We start from the raw sequence: 16,427 nt of genomic DNA, 5'->3' as shown, positions 1-16,427 counted from the left end.
TGAGGACAGCGTGCGTGAGGAGCGTGAACAAAGTCGTGTGTGCGTGTGAAGCCAGTGCTGCTCCCACTGAGTGTGTGTTCCCGTGGCAGGCCGTAGTTGAGTCAGACACTTGGCCTCTGATTTCATCACGTCGGTTATGAAAGAGACAGTAAAGTTTAACAAGCACACATACATGCGCGCACTGTGTTCCTCCTACTCTGTTTCTTCAATATTTCATCATGTGGCGTAAAAACACGCTAACCATGTGGAGATAACCTGCTGCAAGAGTGTGCGTGTGCGTGTCTGTGTGTAACCGGGTCAGTTAAGCTCTTGGCTCGTTGCTTTGAATCAGCAGCCGGTCAGACGCGCAAAGGTCAGGGGTCACCACACACAGGAAATCTGCATGAGGAAGGCGTGACCGTGTTCCAGGCGGAGCAGCAGATGTCTGTCTGCTCACCTACATGTGCACGGAAAACTGGTTCCGCTTCCGAAAGAGGACAGCCCGCTAAATGAAACACTTTAGTGTAATTTAAATCACAACAGAGGAATTTCTTCATGCATCCTCCACGTCTGCGCATGCCTTTCTTGAGATTTGGCTCGGTGGCTTTTGTGTATTTTGGTGAAACGCACCAAACACCAACAGTCTCACGCTTCCACCTCAGCTTTGTCTCGGTGGAGGCACAAATCGTCGGCTGACGCAGTTCAGTTTGTGTGGAGCTACGTGTGCATGTACGCCCCTGCATGTGCAATATCACTTTAATGTCACACGAATCAAAACTGCATCACCTCGCAGCGTTTCATTTAGGTTGAACAGTGGGGTCTCTGGTTTTATGAAAACAACAACACACAAGTGGCCATGTTCTCCTTGTATGAACTCATGTTAAGGCTGTTTTTGCACAGAAGAAAACAACTTTTCACAAAGTTCCAGATGGGCTGCCCATTTTCAGATAGTTTTAGTCAGGTTTTTTATCGTGCATGCACTGGAACAGGTGTGCAGCCATCATTAACGTGACGTAGACGTTTATTTGTGGGAAAGGACGCATGAAACGAGGCGACTAAACAGCTGTTTTCTCCGCCCTGCGCTCAGTGTCTGTTCTAGTTTCCAAAAGGTGCAACGAACTGAGCCGAATGTGGTGAATTAGTGACCGCTGAGCCAACTGCAGACTAAACAGGGATTAAGGTCAGTTGTCTGCAGGTGAATTCAGGTCAGCGGTAAGTAAAATTGTGACTAGTCTGATTAAAAAATTAAAGCAAACTTCAGTCAACAGCTTTGTAACGCACGTGTTTGTTCAGGATAGAGGATTGTGGACGTGAAGATTGAACACAATCAGCAAGCTGTTTTAGATGCTTTTTACTGCTTGGCATTTTTAAATGTATGTACATGTTTTTTGGTACCACTTGTACAAAAAGGCTCCCCTTATAGGTGGCTAATAAATAGTTTATAGATATGCTATTAACTCCTCTTTAACCACTTTATAAATCATTAATAACTGTTTATTATGCAGTAATTAAAGGTGACAGAGACAAAACTGACCAGTTTATTGCCAAATCTGTTCATGTAAATATATCATCTTTGTTATATTAAACATTTCAGACTAAGTTACTACTTTGTAAGCACAATAAACATTTGTAAACCTACTCCTTTAGCATATAATATTAGTTGTATATACTTATAAATAGGCCTGTCGCGATAAACAATAAATCAATTAATCACATAATGAATTAAAATGATCAACCTCATTTTGATTTATCGGCTTTGTTTCTTAATGTCTCTTTCTACTGAAGACACTGGATGACAAAAGGCTCAACTCCGGTGCTCTTCACTGACTCCTCCCTTTCTATTTTCTTTGAAATCCATTTTAATCGTCCAAAATTGCGTTTTTGGATCATTAAAAGCAGCTAAGCTGAGAAGTTACGCTACGAGCTAAGCTAACAGGCCGACCTCGGGGGAAAAAAACCTCCGTCTTGTCGAAGCTCCAAAATTCACGGTTGAAACTCGCGCCTTTGTGTAAAAATATTTTCTCTGCAAAAAGAAGCGGAGAACTTGTTTACTGATTTTTTTTATTAAAAGCTTTGCGTGAAAAATGCTACGCTAAAGAGCTCAAACCACACGAGCGTCTACCATTTTGAGAACCGAAGAGAGACAGCCCATGTCACGTCAAGGGGCCTCCCTCCCATTTTTCTTAAAGAGACACGCTGCTCGCTCCCTCACCATCCATCCTTTGGTTCAAACAGTCTTATACTGCCATCCGGTGATCAAAAAAAAAGTAGTACATGCAAAACAAATTAAACATTTCTTCTTAAATTTGACAATAATTACTAACTATTGTCAAATTTCAAACATTGTCATTTATCGAAATAATTTCTGAGACAATTAATCGCCCAGCAAAATTTGTTATCGCGACAGGCCTAGTGATAAAGTAAAATATTATATGCTAAAGAAACAGTTTTACAAAAGCTTATTGTACTTACAAGGTAGTAACTTAGTCTAAAATGTTTAATATATCAACTCTAGATGAAATACATAGATGAACAGATTTGGCTCACTATTGGTTTTGTCTCTTGGTCACCCTTAATTAATGCATAATGAGCAGTTATTAATGATTTATAAAGTGTTTATAGAGGAATTGATAACGTATATAAACTATTTATTATCCATCTACAAGGGGAGCCTGGGGAGCCATAAAGTGGCGCCTGTTTTTGTAACGTGCCCTGAGGTGACTTGTTGTGAATTGGTGCCGTATAAGAAAACGGAATTGCACTGAACTAAACCGACTCTCCTCACCAAGACTTCTCAACTGAATCCAGTAAACTCGATTTATTTCCCTAAATGCAAGAACATGAAGGAGGAGAGTTCTTAGAGGAGCTACGAACAATACGTGCCAGTCGGTGCACTTGATTTACAGAGTCAAAACAACAATAAAAGTAAATGTGCATGTTTTTAATACATTTTATTGATGATTTCTATATAAATGAGGAACAGAGGTCCTGGACAGTCGTGTCACTGCCACATGACAACATCATAAAATGACAGAATCAAAGCAAACGTGTCTAATTTTAGAAAATATTTAATCTTTTTTAAGTTTTAAACAGAGCGATAACTCATGTTCAGTACACAAACGTGTTCTTGTACCCACAAAAACTCTATTAACATGTTGCTGACTTCACGTCTATCGAGTGTTTTCCTTTCCTGGAACCAACATAAGTTTCTTCACAAGTCTTTTCTTTTTGTGTGTGAGATTTTTATTAATTCTTTCTTATTTAATATTTAGATGTACTCTACTGTTTGCTAATCTTACCTTATTTAAGTTATTGTGCAGAAATCTGGGGCGATAATTACAAAACTACACTACAGGCATTAACAATACTACAAAAACAGCAATAAGAATAATCCATAAGGTGGGATATTTAGAAAGCACTAATACACTATTTGTAACATCTAAATTAATTAATTAAAGTTCATTGGTATAGTGAAACTAAAGACAGCTCTAATTCTTTACAAAGCCAAAAATAAACAATTACCGGAAAACATTCAAAACCTGTTTAAGACTAAGGAGCACATTTATAAGTTAAGGGGGGGAAATATGCAAATTCAGAAGTACCAGAAAAAACTTTTGTGTATCAGTAAGTGGAGTCAAACTGTGGAATAATCTGAAACCTGAACTTAGACAATGTCCAAACATAAAACGGTTCAAATTATCATATAAACATATGATTACTGCTGGATATAATATGTAACATTATTATTCAATTATTGTTTATGCTAGTTTTTTTTTTGTGACGTTAAAGAAATAAAATTAAATAGATACTATATTGATGGGTTAAATATGGGTTTAGTTGGTATATGTATGAGTAATACATGTAATAAATGTAAAATAAGTGATTAAGGAGTGGGAATTGTGATAAGTTTATACTTCTACCCACTCCCTTGAATATGTAAAACAAAAAGTTTTGACATTATTCATGCTGTTTTTTTTTGTTTTTTTTATATATATATTCAAAAAGTAATAAACTAAACTATATATTTTTGTTTCTGTGCAGATGTACCGTCACATGTCGCCTTAATTATTAATTTAAAATAAGATGCCGGTGTAACTGTTTTTCTTTCAGCTGCTCCCTTCTGCAGGGGTTACCTTAGACAGCGAACTCGCATGAAAGATTTAGTTACTGTTTTAAGCTGGACGACCTTTCTGACACAACCTGAGCTCAAACCCGCAGCCTCAGGGTTAAATGACCGCTGAGCTACTGCACCGCTGCTGACACAACTAAAACAAATGTTATATTTCCAGACACAAAGTAATGCTCCTCATTAAAATGGTCCTGATTATGAAATAGTACAGTTGTTTAATTATTTTTTGTGATTTTTTTTAAACATTTTTTCATTATAGATGTACAATGAAGTGTTGCTACAGGCAGGAGTGAGGAGCAATAGTCACCTCTGTAAGAAGAATTATAGAATTGTCATGTATGGTGCGTATCTGTTCAGTTTGATGCAGGTCATATTGTTCTTAAAGTGATATGACCTTAATGTCAGGATAAAACTGGTGACCTCGCTCTTTCCTGCTGATAAACTTAAGACAATCTTACAGGAGACAGATTCTGCTGCTGCATCCCTGAGATAATCTGCTTGACATTTCTTTGTCATAAATTTATAAAAAAAAATCTACAACCTGGGTCCTCCGGTCTCCCTTATGTTTTATTTGTTATTTTGATCTTCTCCTGATTTGGTTAACATGTAGAGTCCACTGCAATTCATTAATTTCACATCAGTGGTTGAGTTCAGATTATAAAATGGAGAATACATTAATCAACCTATAAACTGACCGGGTGCTTCCCTGAAATTACTGAGAGCAATTAACTTCCTGAGAATGAGACATTGGCTTTCTGCATCAAATATTCAATTAAAATTTCATCTTCAGCTTGCACCTGTTGTCTTTATTCAGGAAGACTTTTACAGTTTATTTATGTAAAATGTTCTTTTTTTTTTAACCACTAATTGTTAGAAAACAGTATTTTTTTTTATATAGCTTGGGGAATTGTGATTGAATCCCCCATTAGTGGGAGAATTGGGGGACGGGGTAAATTTCAACATATTTATAACTATAATAACTGGTCAACTGGACATCATTAACTTCACGCAGACTCTCTCACTGGTACATTTTCATCTTTAACCGGCCCAGACAACATCCCCGGAAAAGTGTTGAAGGAATGTGCCGATCAGCTCTGCGAGGTGCTGGCAGACATCTTTAACACCTCACTTATCCTGGAGACAGTTCCCACCGGCCTGAAGACTGCCACCATCATCCCAGTCCCAAAAAGCTCTTCAGTGACTGGTCTGAATGACTATCGGCCAGTGGCCCTCACCCCGATAGTCGCTAAATGCTTTGAAAAACTGGTCCTGACTCGCATCAAAACAACCATCAACATCAACGAGGACCCTCATCAGTACGCATACCGTGAGAACCGATCAACAGAGGATGCAATCTCCTCTGTGGTTCAACCACCTGGAGCAGAAAAACTCTTACGTCCGTATGCTCTTTGTGGACTTCACATCCGCCTTCAACACCATGATCCCCCAAACCCTGATGGACAAACTATCCACACTAGGACTAAGCCCCTCCATTTGCAACTGGGTACTAGACTTTTTAACAAACAGACCACAGTTAGTGAGGATCCACAACCTCTCCTCCTCCACCATAACCCTCAGCACTGGCTCTCCTCAGGGATGTGTGTTGAGCCCCCTCCTGTTTACTCTGCTCATGTATGATTGTGCAGCTACCCATCCAGGCTGTCATATTGCAAAGGTTGCAGATGATACAGTGGTGGTGGGATGCATCACAAACAATGATGAGTCCAGCTACAGGCAAGAGGTGGAACACCTGGAGAGCTGGTGCAAAGAGATTAACCTTCACATCAATGTGAAGAAAACAAAGGAGATGAGTGTGGACTTCAGAAGGAACAAAAACATCTACACCCCCCTGAACATAAGAGGATCTGCAGTGGAAGTGGTCTCCAGCTACAAGTACTTGGGTGTACACATGAATGACAACCTCAGCTGGAGCAACAACACCACCAGCCTGATCAAGAAAGCAAATCAGAGACTCTACTTCCTCAGACGGCTGAGACGAGCTGGTCTGGGAAGCTCAGTCCTCACCTCCTTCTACAGGTGTGCAGTGGAGAGCATCCTGTGCTCCAGCATCAACGTGTGGCATGGAGGCTGCACAGCTGCAGAAAGAAAAGCTTTGCAGAGAGTGGTGAAGGCTGCACAGAAGTCTGTCGGAATCAGCCTCCCCACCATCACAGATATCTACACCTCCAGATGCAGGAAGAGGGCCACCTGCATCATGAAGGACCCCACTCACCCAGCACACACACTTTTTGCCCCACTCCCCTCAGGAAGGAGGTTAAGGAGCATTAAGTGTAGAACCACTAGACTGAGGAACAGCTTCTACCCTGAGGCTGTTAGACTCATGAATCTCTAACTAGAATAATCACTGTGAAAAAAATCACATCATGTTGCTGCTGATCTGTTTCATGTTGCTGCTGATCTGTTTAAATGTTGATGTGTTCATGCGTGCTCATCTGCTCACACAGACTCATGTTCATGTTTGTGCTGATGTTCGACGTAATGTTTTTATGAGTGCTTAGTGTACATTTAGTTGATGTTTTTCTTAGTTCATATCTTAGATGTTATTATTGTTTTTCTTTTACATTTTATTGTTGGATGTAACTGGGACCCTGTGTACATAATTTCACTCCACCACATGAGGCGCGAATGACAATAAAGAAACCCTGACTCTGACTGATCTTTAAATCACTTCTTGGTCTGCTGCATTCATACATCTCCTCCTACATGTCTCTATGTGAGTGCAGCTACAGCGTGCGCTCTCAGGACATTATTACCTGCAGTGTCCCCTCAGTGTGGACTGAACGAGGCAAAAAGGGCCTTCTTCTACTCCGCTCCCGTTTCCTGGAATATATTCAATAAAGATCTGAAGCTCTCGACCTTGACCTCTCTAAGTGGCTTTAAACATCTGTTCCTGGCAAGAACCAAAGCAGACATGTTCCTGTTGTTAGTGTTCTACACCACCTTATAATCTAGCTGGAGTTCTTTGCTACTTTTTCCTTTCAGCTGCCCTTTTGGTTTATTTTAATTTAAGGGAAAAAAATATGTATGCCTCTTTTAATGAACGTCTATTGTTGTCGTTGTTATCCACTGTTGTCATCACTCTTTGTTAAAGAAATCAGGTCTCGCTTTAAATGAGTCCCTGAGGCTCAGTGGGATTAACCTGTATAAATAAAGGTTGAATAAAAAATTATATATGTAAGGGTGGCCATTGCCCCCCTTGCTCCTCCTGTGGTGGTGCCCCTGGCTGTCACACAAAATATATACATTTTTTAATCCGAACGTATGTTCGTGTGTGAGAATGTGAGGTGACGTGTATTTTTAGCTCGTGAGTTGGTTCACGAGAATCCCACGTTCCGACCCTCAGCGGAAGTACGTGAGGTACGTCTCGCTCCGCTTGAGTCTGACGACCGACCTGCTCCCGATTGCAACATCCAGGCCCCGCCCACTCTCAGTGACGTCACGGCGAGAGGAAAGAACCAAACCAAACGGAGCGGGTCTGAGTCTCCTCAGTCCGGGCTGAAAGTTCTGGAGAGTCCAGCACCAGTGGCCGCAGCAGGGTCAGCAGAAACCAGAGAGCGGAATGAACCAGACACTCCGACGTTGTTCACTTTTATTATTTTAATTTTAACTCGCAGACCGACTCTGTTCGCTTCAGCTCCGGATATCCCACCAAAGAAGAACGGGTTTCAGTTTTAGTTTCACTCCACAGGTTGTTTCTCTCGATTTATGACCAGAGAAACAACTTGAGTTTGATCTGAAGCCACATTAAAGAGGAAGACTCCAAAAACCACCAGCTGACGGACGGACGTGCGGTTGCGCAACCGAAGAAGGGAAAACGAGGCGCCTACGTCATCGCCAGTCCTCCCAGCACCTCAGAGACTGGTCCCAGTGAACCGAACTCTGCTGCTCCAACAGAACCGGACCTTCAGCTCGGCTAGACTGGACTGGGTTTCTACTGGTTTCCTGTGACCCTGCAATCCGGACCAGTCCGTTTATTTAAAGGTAAGAAACTGACCTGAGAACAGCTCAGGATTAAAAAAAAAAAATCTATTTATGATAAAATAATTAATAAAAAAGTTATTATAAATGCTCATTAAGATGAAAAGCGCCACGTCATTATGTGGATAATTAGGTTTTCCGATTACTTAATTTATTTATAACATGTTGAGATAATTTATTCTTTATTTATTAGATGGTTTTTAATGGAAATTAGTGCTGAATATATATTTTAAACAGAAAGACTCAATTATTTTTTATTTCAACTCCAATTATTTGTTTTTTGACATTATCAAGCAGATGGTTTGCTGCTTTAAAGATGTGGAATTAGTTTGTGCCTTTTAATGTCTTTTACCAAGGAGCTCTTTAAAAGCTTTACTTTAATAAATGTACCTTAAGATTAAATAATTAAAGCACAATTCCATTAGCTTGAGTGTTAAATGGATTTGAGAATAATAAGTTTTTATATTTGCCTATACAACAGTTTATATTCCCACTTTTTTAACAATACATTTAGTTTCATAGCTTGAAAAATAAATTATTTCAGTCACTTAGTCAGAATGTAAACAATTAATGGTTTGTTCACATTTTATCAAACTTTTCGATAATAATTAATTTTTTCTTAGTATGTTATAGTAAAAGGCTAGAATCTGTGTTTTACTGTCAACTTGCAGGCAGAAAATAAAAGTGAAATCCTACTGGTGTAACTGGTGTAATAAAAACACAACTTTCAAAATCCCTTTGAGTATCGCAATACACGAAATAAACAAAGGCAGCTTTATTTGCATGGATCATTATTGCAATTTGTCTAAAGTTCACACAATATCACAGTTTAATACGTCTTTTAAGTTGCATCACAAAGTTTCTGATGCAACAAAAAGCCCTCGGACTGTGTGGTCTTACACCAGCGTTGTTTTCTAGTTAAACAGTAAAAAGGATCAACAGCACACGAGATCATCTTGAACGTTAAACTGTTCAGGAAGTTGTTTTTTTTGTTTACAGATCGCAAATTGTATTTGTCTTTGGTAAAACTAAAAAAAAAAAAAAAGCTTCTCATGCTAACTTTTTTGCACCAGAGGTCGATTTAGTTTCAAAACTCCTCGTTTCCCAACACGGTCTGATTCGATTCAATACCAGCTGAGTCAGAGGAGCATCATGGGAAGTTTCGGAGAAGTCTCGGTTTTTGTTTTCTAAATAACTCGAGAGTCAGCTCTGGGAGGATTTCTGCATCACTTTTATTTCTGGGCTGCACTTTCACAATCGGATGTTTCAGACGAGTCACAGTCGTTGTGTGTGTGAGGGTGGACCACGTTGCCATGGTGACACAGTGACTCAGGATGCTTCAGCAGGAGGGAAAGCGCCAGGGTGACCGCAACTCATATAAAACCCCAATCACACACACTCACAGTGTGTGTGTGTGTAGGTGTTGACTGTGTTTAAAGCCTTTTTAAACTATAAACTGTTGTGCTGTGATGCAACAATCTGAAAGCTGTAGCTCCTGTCAGCTTACAGGAAGTTGCATCAGGAAGCCTATAGACGCCCACCGTGTTACTTGTAAGCAGCAGGGGTGCAGAACACAGTTTGATTTGATCCTAATACATCTTTTTACTTAATTTGAGAATGTTGCTGAAGAGGGCTTTGTTGAAGGAGGAGGCTGAGTGGGTGGTGGTGGTGGTGGAGAGTTCCACCTGCAGAGGGCGCTGCAGCAGAGAAGAACCAAATTCAGCTCATTTTGCGCGACACCAGTTTTTACACATCCTTTTTTTATTCGTTACAGTCAAGTTATTTGTGGATTTTTGCACGCCAGTTAAAACCGAGTCGTTCGTTTAATAGTTTTTTTTTTATTTTTTTTTACTGATATATTTTATTACGTCAAGCTAAATATGCAGCTTATAAAAGACAGAAACGTTGCGCACATTAGCAGATTATGAGGCATTAACTTGAATAGATTTACCTTTTTAAAGTGTTGCTTTAGGTTCAAGGTTCTTTAGTGTCATTTGCATCACATGTGGTACATGAGGTGGAACAAAATTGTGTACTCAAGGTCCCAGTTACACCCCAAAATAGCACACATATAAAATATAAAAAGAAACGGTATATAAGGATCTAAGATAAATGCTAAACGCAATAATATAATATAAATAAGGTGTACGAAACAGCAGCCTGAACATGAGTCTTTTGTGAGCAGATGGGTGTGAATATAGCAGGTAAGAAATCAGCAGCATGGATAAAGTGCCATATCACCAATTAAAGTGGCAATACAGTGATTTTTCTGAAGAGTCTAACAGCGTCAGGGTAGAAGCTGTTCCTCAGGCTAGTGGTTGTACACTTAATGCTCTGCAACCTTCTGCCTGAGGGGAACGGGTAAAAAAAAATGTGTGTGCTGGGTGAGTGGGGTCCTTCATGATGCAGGTGGCACTCTTCCTGCATCTAGAGGTGTAGATGTTTGTGAAGGTGGGGAGGCTGACTCCAAGTCTTCTGTGCAGCCTTCACCACTCTCTGCAGGGCTGCACACGTTGATGCTGGAGCACAGGGTGCTCTCCTCTTTAGCTCATGTTCTAAAGCGTTTTCTCAAAAAAAAAAAGGCTTCGTCTGTCCATATCGAGTATAGTGCTTGTGTTTTTCAGGTAGAACAAAACTGAAATGAAATGCATGCATCCATGCGTTAACCCTCTCCTGATGTTTCCCATCTTCTCCGGTCACAGATGAGTATGGGCGTGGCCACCACCAGGAGTCAGCAGTGTCTGAAGAGGCTGTTGGCGGAACCTCAAGACCATTTACCAAAATGTAAACAGGCTCGTTTGGACCCGCCTCCTCCCTCCAACGGCTTATCGGCGTACCTCAAGCCGACAAACTCTGTCCCCAAATCCAACCCGAGCCAGTCCCCGTCCAGAGTCGGACCGTACCTCCTTCATGAAAGCTGTGAGGAGGAGGAGACGTATAGGGCTGTGCATGCGAGCACGCAGGAGCAGTACACCTGCCAGGTACGTAGAATAAGGCTGATACAGGACAGCCCAGAGCACATACTAAAGTATTGCCACTGGTCAAATGTATTCACACAGACTTTGAAGGCAGTCACAGTACTTCTGTGTCGTCATGGTTACAGGTACTCCCTCTGCGTGGTTACCAGGAACGTTTGGCAGCCTACAGTCGCGTCAGTAAACACGAAAACATCTGCGGACTGCAGGACGTGGTCATCGCTCGAGACAAAGTGTACGTCTTCCTGCCCAGCCATTATGGCAACATGCACGCGTACGTGCGCAGCAGAAAACGTCTGGACGAAGAGGAGGCGGGGCGTCTGTTTGCTCAAATGCTGAACGCCGTGGCTCACTGCCACCACCAAGGAGTCATCCTGAGAGACCTCAAGCTCCGGCGCTTCGTCTTCAAAGACAAATACAGGTGAGACTCAGAGACAGGTGCTCTGATTGTAGCACCAGTAACTCTGTGTACTACACAAGTAATCCAGAATTTAATGATGCTGTAAAACTTCAGGCTTGTCTTCACGGACATACACCGGTGATATTGTTACACTTTATACTGTGGTAGAGACAAAAACAAATGAGTTGTTGAGGTGATGTCACTGGTTCAAGTGAGCTTATAAAAACAAAAACAGCTAAATGAAATACTTATACTGCAAAACTGAGTTATTGATGGTACTGAAAATACCATGGATACTCCAAACAGTGCTTCCCAAACTTTTCCGCATGTAACTCCTTTGAAATAAAAGTTCCAGAGACTCGTGAGCCCAGTTACTGCTGGTTACAGTTAACAGTCTTTGCAATACGCTTTGTAAACCATTTGATTGGTTTTAGCTTATTTTAGCCGTTTTCATCTCATTCTAGCAGTTGGAGCTAAATTAGCTACTGGCAATCATTTTCAAATGTGGTTTTTAAAGATCTGCATGAGACCCCCCACATAATGGTCCACAGTAGGGGCGCACCCGATTTCCTTAATTTTGGGAGATCGGCCGATACTTAAATGAGAAACCGGTGTTTTTGTAGTTTTAACAACGATTGTCTAAACTTCATTTATATTTCAGAGCACTACCTCACGGCCAGTTAAAACAAGTTTGTATTGTTTCTGGGTATGTTTTTCAATAAAATAAGATTGGAAAATTGAAGGTGCATTGTGACCTTATATCACCCGACAGCGTCGCTTATAAAACAAAATCAGAATTGACCAAAATCGGAATCGGCTGGTCAGACTTTTTAGAGATCATTGATCGTCCAGAAAGCTGCAATCGGTGCACCAACCCCAGCTTTGTGAACCACTGAGCTAATACGCCAGATTAGTACACTCTATCAATACTTCTTCCAAATTGTTGTATTATTTTTACCAGCACTGGAGCTTCATTGGAAGAAAAAGTCATTTTGTTTTTTTTTTTCTACCCCCCCCAGGACTCGTCTGGCCCTGCTTGGCCTGAACGACAGCGTGCTTCTGCACGGTAACCCTGATGACGATTTTCTAACGGACAGGCACGGCTGTCCCGCCTACGTTGGTCCTGAGCTGCTGACCACTGGGAACAGGTCTTACTCGGGTCGGGCTGCGGACATCTGGAGCTTGGGCGTGTCTCTGTACACCATGCTGATTGGACGGTACCCTTTTCAGGACACGCAGCCCGCCGCCCTGTTTGCAAAGATACGCCGCGGGGTGTTCAGTGTGCCCAACTGGCTGTCGTCACAGGCGAGGTGTCTGATTGGCTGCATGCTGAGGAAGGAACCTGCTGAGAGACTGACGGCGTCAGAGCTGCTGATGCACCCTTGGCTGACCAATCCTCTTGTGCAACATCACAACGCAAACAAGACGCAACACAACCAAAGCACAACGCACAACAAAGAGGATGATGACCAAGTGGTGCCAACATGGACAGAAAAACACTAACATCTTTACACACGGTGTTTTTTTTGTGTGTGTGTGAGAGCCTGCACTGATGCACTGCCTGACAAAAAGTCAATATTAAATGTTTAATTGGACCAAATCTTTCATTCGTTGTGACATCAGCTGTGGCATCAGTTGATTCAACGTGATGTTTTTACACAAGAAGTCTTGAAGATGAACATGGCACTGTTAGGGCACAATACAAAAAATGTAAAGGTCGATCGGTGGTGGCTAATCCATGGGAAAAAGAAATGACACCCCCACAATAAGTGAAACACAAAGTAGAAACACTATATTTATTTTTGTATTTAAGTATATTTTAAGGCTTTATAAATCCTTCCCACACTCTTGCAATGTTCTAAACTCCTACGTAGTTGTAACAACTTGTGTACTGCACAGTAGCTACGTTCTGCAAACAAAACCACACAATGGTCCCGATCGAGTCCAAATCCAGATTTTAAAAAGTCCTGGTGAGTGCCGAAGAAAACACCGGACCTCTAAGCTACGCCTCCCCGCTGGCAAGCGGCGCTCAGATTGACAGATGATGCAGGAAGTCCGGTTCTGGTCCAATTCTCAGTCGGTTCGGTACGGCTTTCTGCATCCACCGAGCGCCGAAGTCACTATGAATAAAACCCGAACTTTTTCGGATCAGATCAAAACTTTTCCTTCGTTTCAGCAGAAAGCAACGGCTAGAAGCACTGTTGGCTTCTGGGAAATGCAGTCCTTTTGAGTGGCGATACGGCGTAGGCTTATTGAGAGAAAACTACAAAATGGCGGCATCTGTCAGAAGTATTTTTTCGTTAACTTTTTACTGTAGCCCTACTGTTCCAATCGCGTAATATTGGACCGTGTTTCGTGTACAGTGTTCAATCTTTTTTTTTGAGCATGAGCATCGTGATGTTCGTCACACCACTGGAACTTTTTCCATCGCTCCAAAATCCAGTTTTATGCTTCCAAACCAATTTCAATGGTTTATTTTTTTAATCTGTTAAGCTACAAAGTGGTTGACGCTTTTTAGAAAATGATTTTCTCCTCGACTACTTGAGCATGGTTAACGTTTTCCCACCATAATCCAAAGGTTTTAATAATGTGTCGAGCAGTTCTTAATCTAATTTTAGTTGTTTCGGTAACTCCAGGTTCTGTTCGCTTCGTGCAGCTCCATGATTGGACTCTTCTGAAATAGTAACATCTATGCCACAAGTTGTGCATTCCATATTCCGTAATAACTTTTAAAAGTTGACTATTTGCGCAGGCAGTGTAGACTCCCGATTTATGAACAAAAGATTAATTCCTGCTTCAAGCCTGAAACATTTCTCCATAAAGGTGTAAAAACTCACAAAGATCTATTTGTTATCTCAAATGTACTTTTACATGAAGTGACAAACACTACCAAGTGTATAATCCTGGATTACTTGAACTTCAAGTGCCTTCCTCTTGCAGCTTTCACGTTTTTTTGTTGTTGTCTCGTCTCTTTCAGACGGCGGGGGCTCAGATAACTTCTTGAGATGTCAACCTGCTCTCTCTGAATTATTGATGCTGCATAAGTAATACATTTTTACACATGACTACCACACAGGAGTGTTCAGGAGCATGTCTTCAACTTTAGAAATGTTCAGTAGTACTGTGAGCAGCTTCATGGTAAATGTACTTTTCTTACACTTGCCCATTTTTTTATTTACCGTAGGTACCGGTAGTCTTGTGCTTAAAGTTGATGCTTATAAAGTCCTTGGTTTTGCTCCTCCATATTTGTATCTCCTGCAGATCCTCACATTGTGATGTTTTAGTGAAATTTAGCCCATCAAAAGTTAAAAACACAAAGTGACTGATAAACATTTAAATAAGTTTTACCCATAAACATTTGTTGTGTACTTCCACTGACAGCTAATGGGTGTTAAAAACTCCCGAGTGACTTAAGTTGATACCAGTTTTTAAATATTGTGTTTATGGAAAATTGAATTAGCTCGAGTGCCGTGTTGGAATTTAATGCAAAAAGTAGAAAAAACACCAAATAATAAAAAAAAAAAACTAAGACTTTAAAGGAGGCACCAGCTGAAATGGTTTTAATTTGTTTACATTTTTTAATCTTTGCAGCATTTAGCAGAAGAAAATAATAATTTTGGAAAGTCACCAGCAGAGAGCACTTGAATAAAAATAATAAGAAAATAATAAGAATCTGAGAGAAGTTTTACAGAGATTAATTATCGTAATTTCCAGACTATTGAGCGCACCCGGATATAAGCCACGCCCAGAAAATTTTAAAATAAATTATAATTTTGTACATACATAGGCTGCGCTTGTTTATAAGCTGCGGGTGTTCACGTTGTAACATGAGATATTTACACAGAAAGATTTTTTTAAAACTTTTTATTAAATACGTATAGTAAATGTTTTATTCTAACACTGCTGGTTAAAAATAAATAAATAAATTAGCTGCAGCATTGTATAAACCATGATGTTCAAAGCGTGTGAAAAAAGTATTGGCTTATAAACCGGAAATTACGGTAATTCGACATCAGTTTAAATACTTTAGTCTTGGATGATCCCAGTCAGTAAATCTTAAACTAAAAGAGAGAAATGTTTATTTTTTTTTTCAAGCATTAAATTTTTACATCACAGCTATTAAAACATTTCCCCCGTCTTGTTATTTTTATGGCACATTTAAAGAATACTTTTAAGATTCTTGTAAAGTATTTTTGCTTGGACGTAAACCGAACGCAGAAAGGTGAAGAATGAAGTGTTTCTGTCACGTCACATGAACTTCAGAGCAACTTTGGAACATTTAAAGCTGAAGAACAGATCTGTGACCAAACAGAAGGTTTACAACTTAAGCGATTTTAATCTTGAGATACCTCTGAAGTTATTTATCGTTTGTCACCTTTGACTGAGGCTTCAGAATCAGACCTGAAGCCTGTTAACAATATTTTTTTTGTGTGTGTGTTTCTATTTTGACTGCTAATAAAGAAAGTGAAAAGTGTTGTTGTCTTCAAACACATTTATTTCCTGTTGTCCTCGTGCATCACATAACACTGATGTGGATTCGACTCTTTTTGCACTTTTAACTTTTGGATAAAATCTAAGCTGTTAATAAATTGTCAGCTGGGTCTGGTTTTAAATTTTATATGCAGTTTTTTCTATCAGGTAAATTCACAAGACTAAAACAAAACTTTGTAACATTAGGTCTGAACCTTTTACCTTTTTAGTGTAGGTACATATAGAAGCTTTATATTTGACAGATGTCGGAATATAGTCGAGCTACGTTTCCAATAAGAACAAATTTCAAAATCATTCAGAATGTCTTATTTTTTTATTGTCAGTAAAATGATCATAAAGTGCCTCGTGATTCCCATTTGGTGTCAGCGGTTTTAAAACCTGTCGTAAAGTTCGAAGAAATGACAAAAACCAAAACATGAGTGGACAGGCACTGAAGATGAGAAATGAAAGATGC

At 40.2% G+C, this 16,427-nt stretch overlaps 1 protein-coding gene across 1 annotated transcript; it reads left to right on the top strand.

Annotated features, from left to right (window-relative positions):
* Positions 1–7,564: 7,564 nt before the first annotated feature.
* On the top strand, positions 7,565–15,943 carry trib3 (tribbles pseudokinase 3). The gene is made up of 4 exons (XM_037678968.1): positions 7,565–8,110; positions 10,810–11,088; positions 11,211–11,503; positions 12,502–15,943. Exons 2-4 carry the CDS (start codon positions 10,810–10,812, stop codon positions 12,983–12,985), a joined length of 1,056 nt encoding a protein of 351 aa, XP_037534896.1. The 5' UTR covers positions 7,565–8,110; the 3' UTR covers positions 12,986–15,943.
* The last annotated feature ends 484 nt before the right edge of the window (positions 15,944–16,427 follow it).

The sequence above is a fragment of the Nematolebias whitei genome, chromosome 7, assembly GCF_014905685.2.
Source record: "Nematolebias whitei isolate Nwh7 chromosome 7, NemWhi1, whole genome shotgun sequence".
Classification (NCBI taxonomy): Eukaryota; Metazoa; Chordata; class Actinopteri; order Cyprinodontiformes; family Rivulidae; genus Nematolebias; species Nematolebias whitei.
Note: the sequence above shows the minus strand (reverse complement) of the source record. Positions and strands in the feature narration are given on the sequence as shown.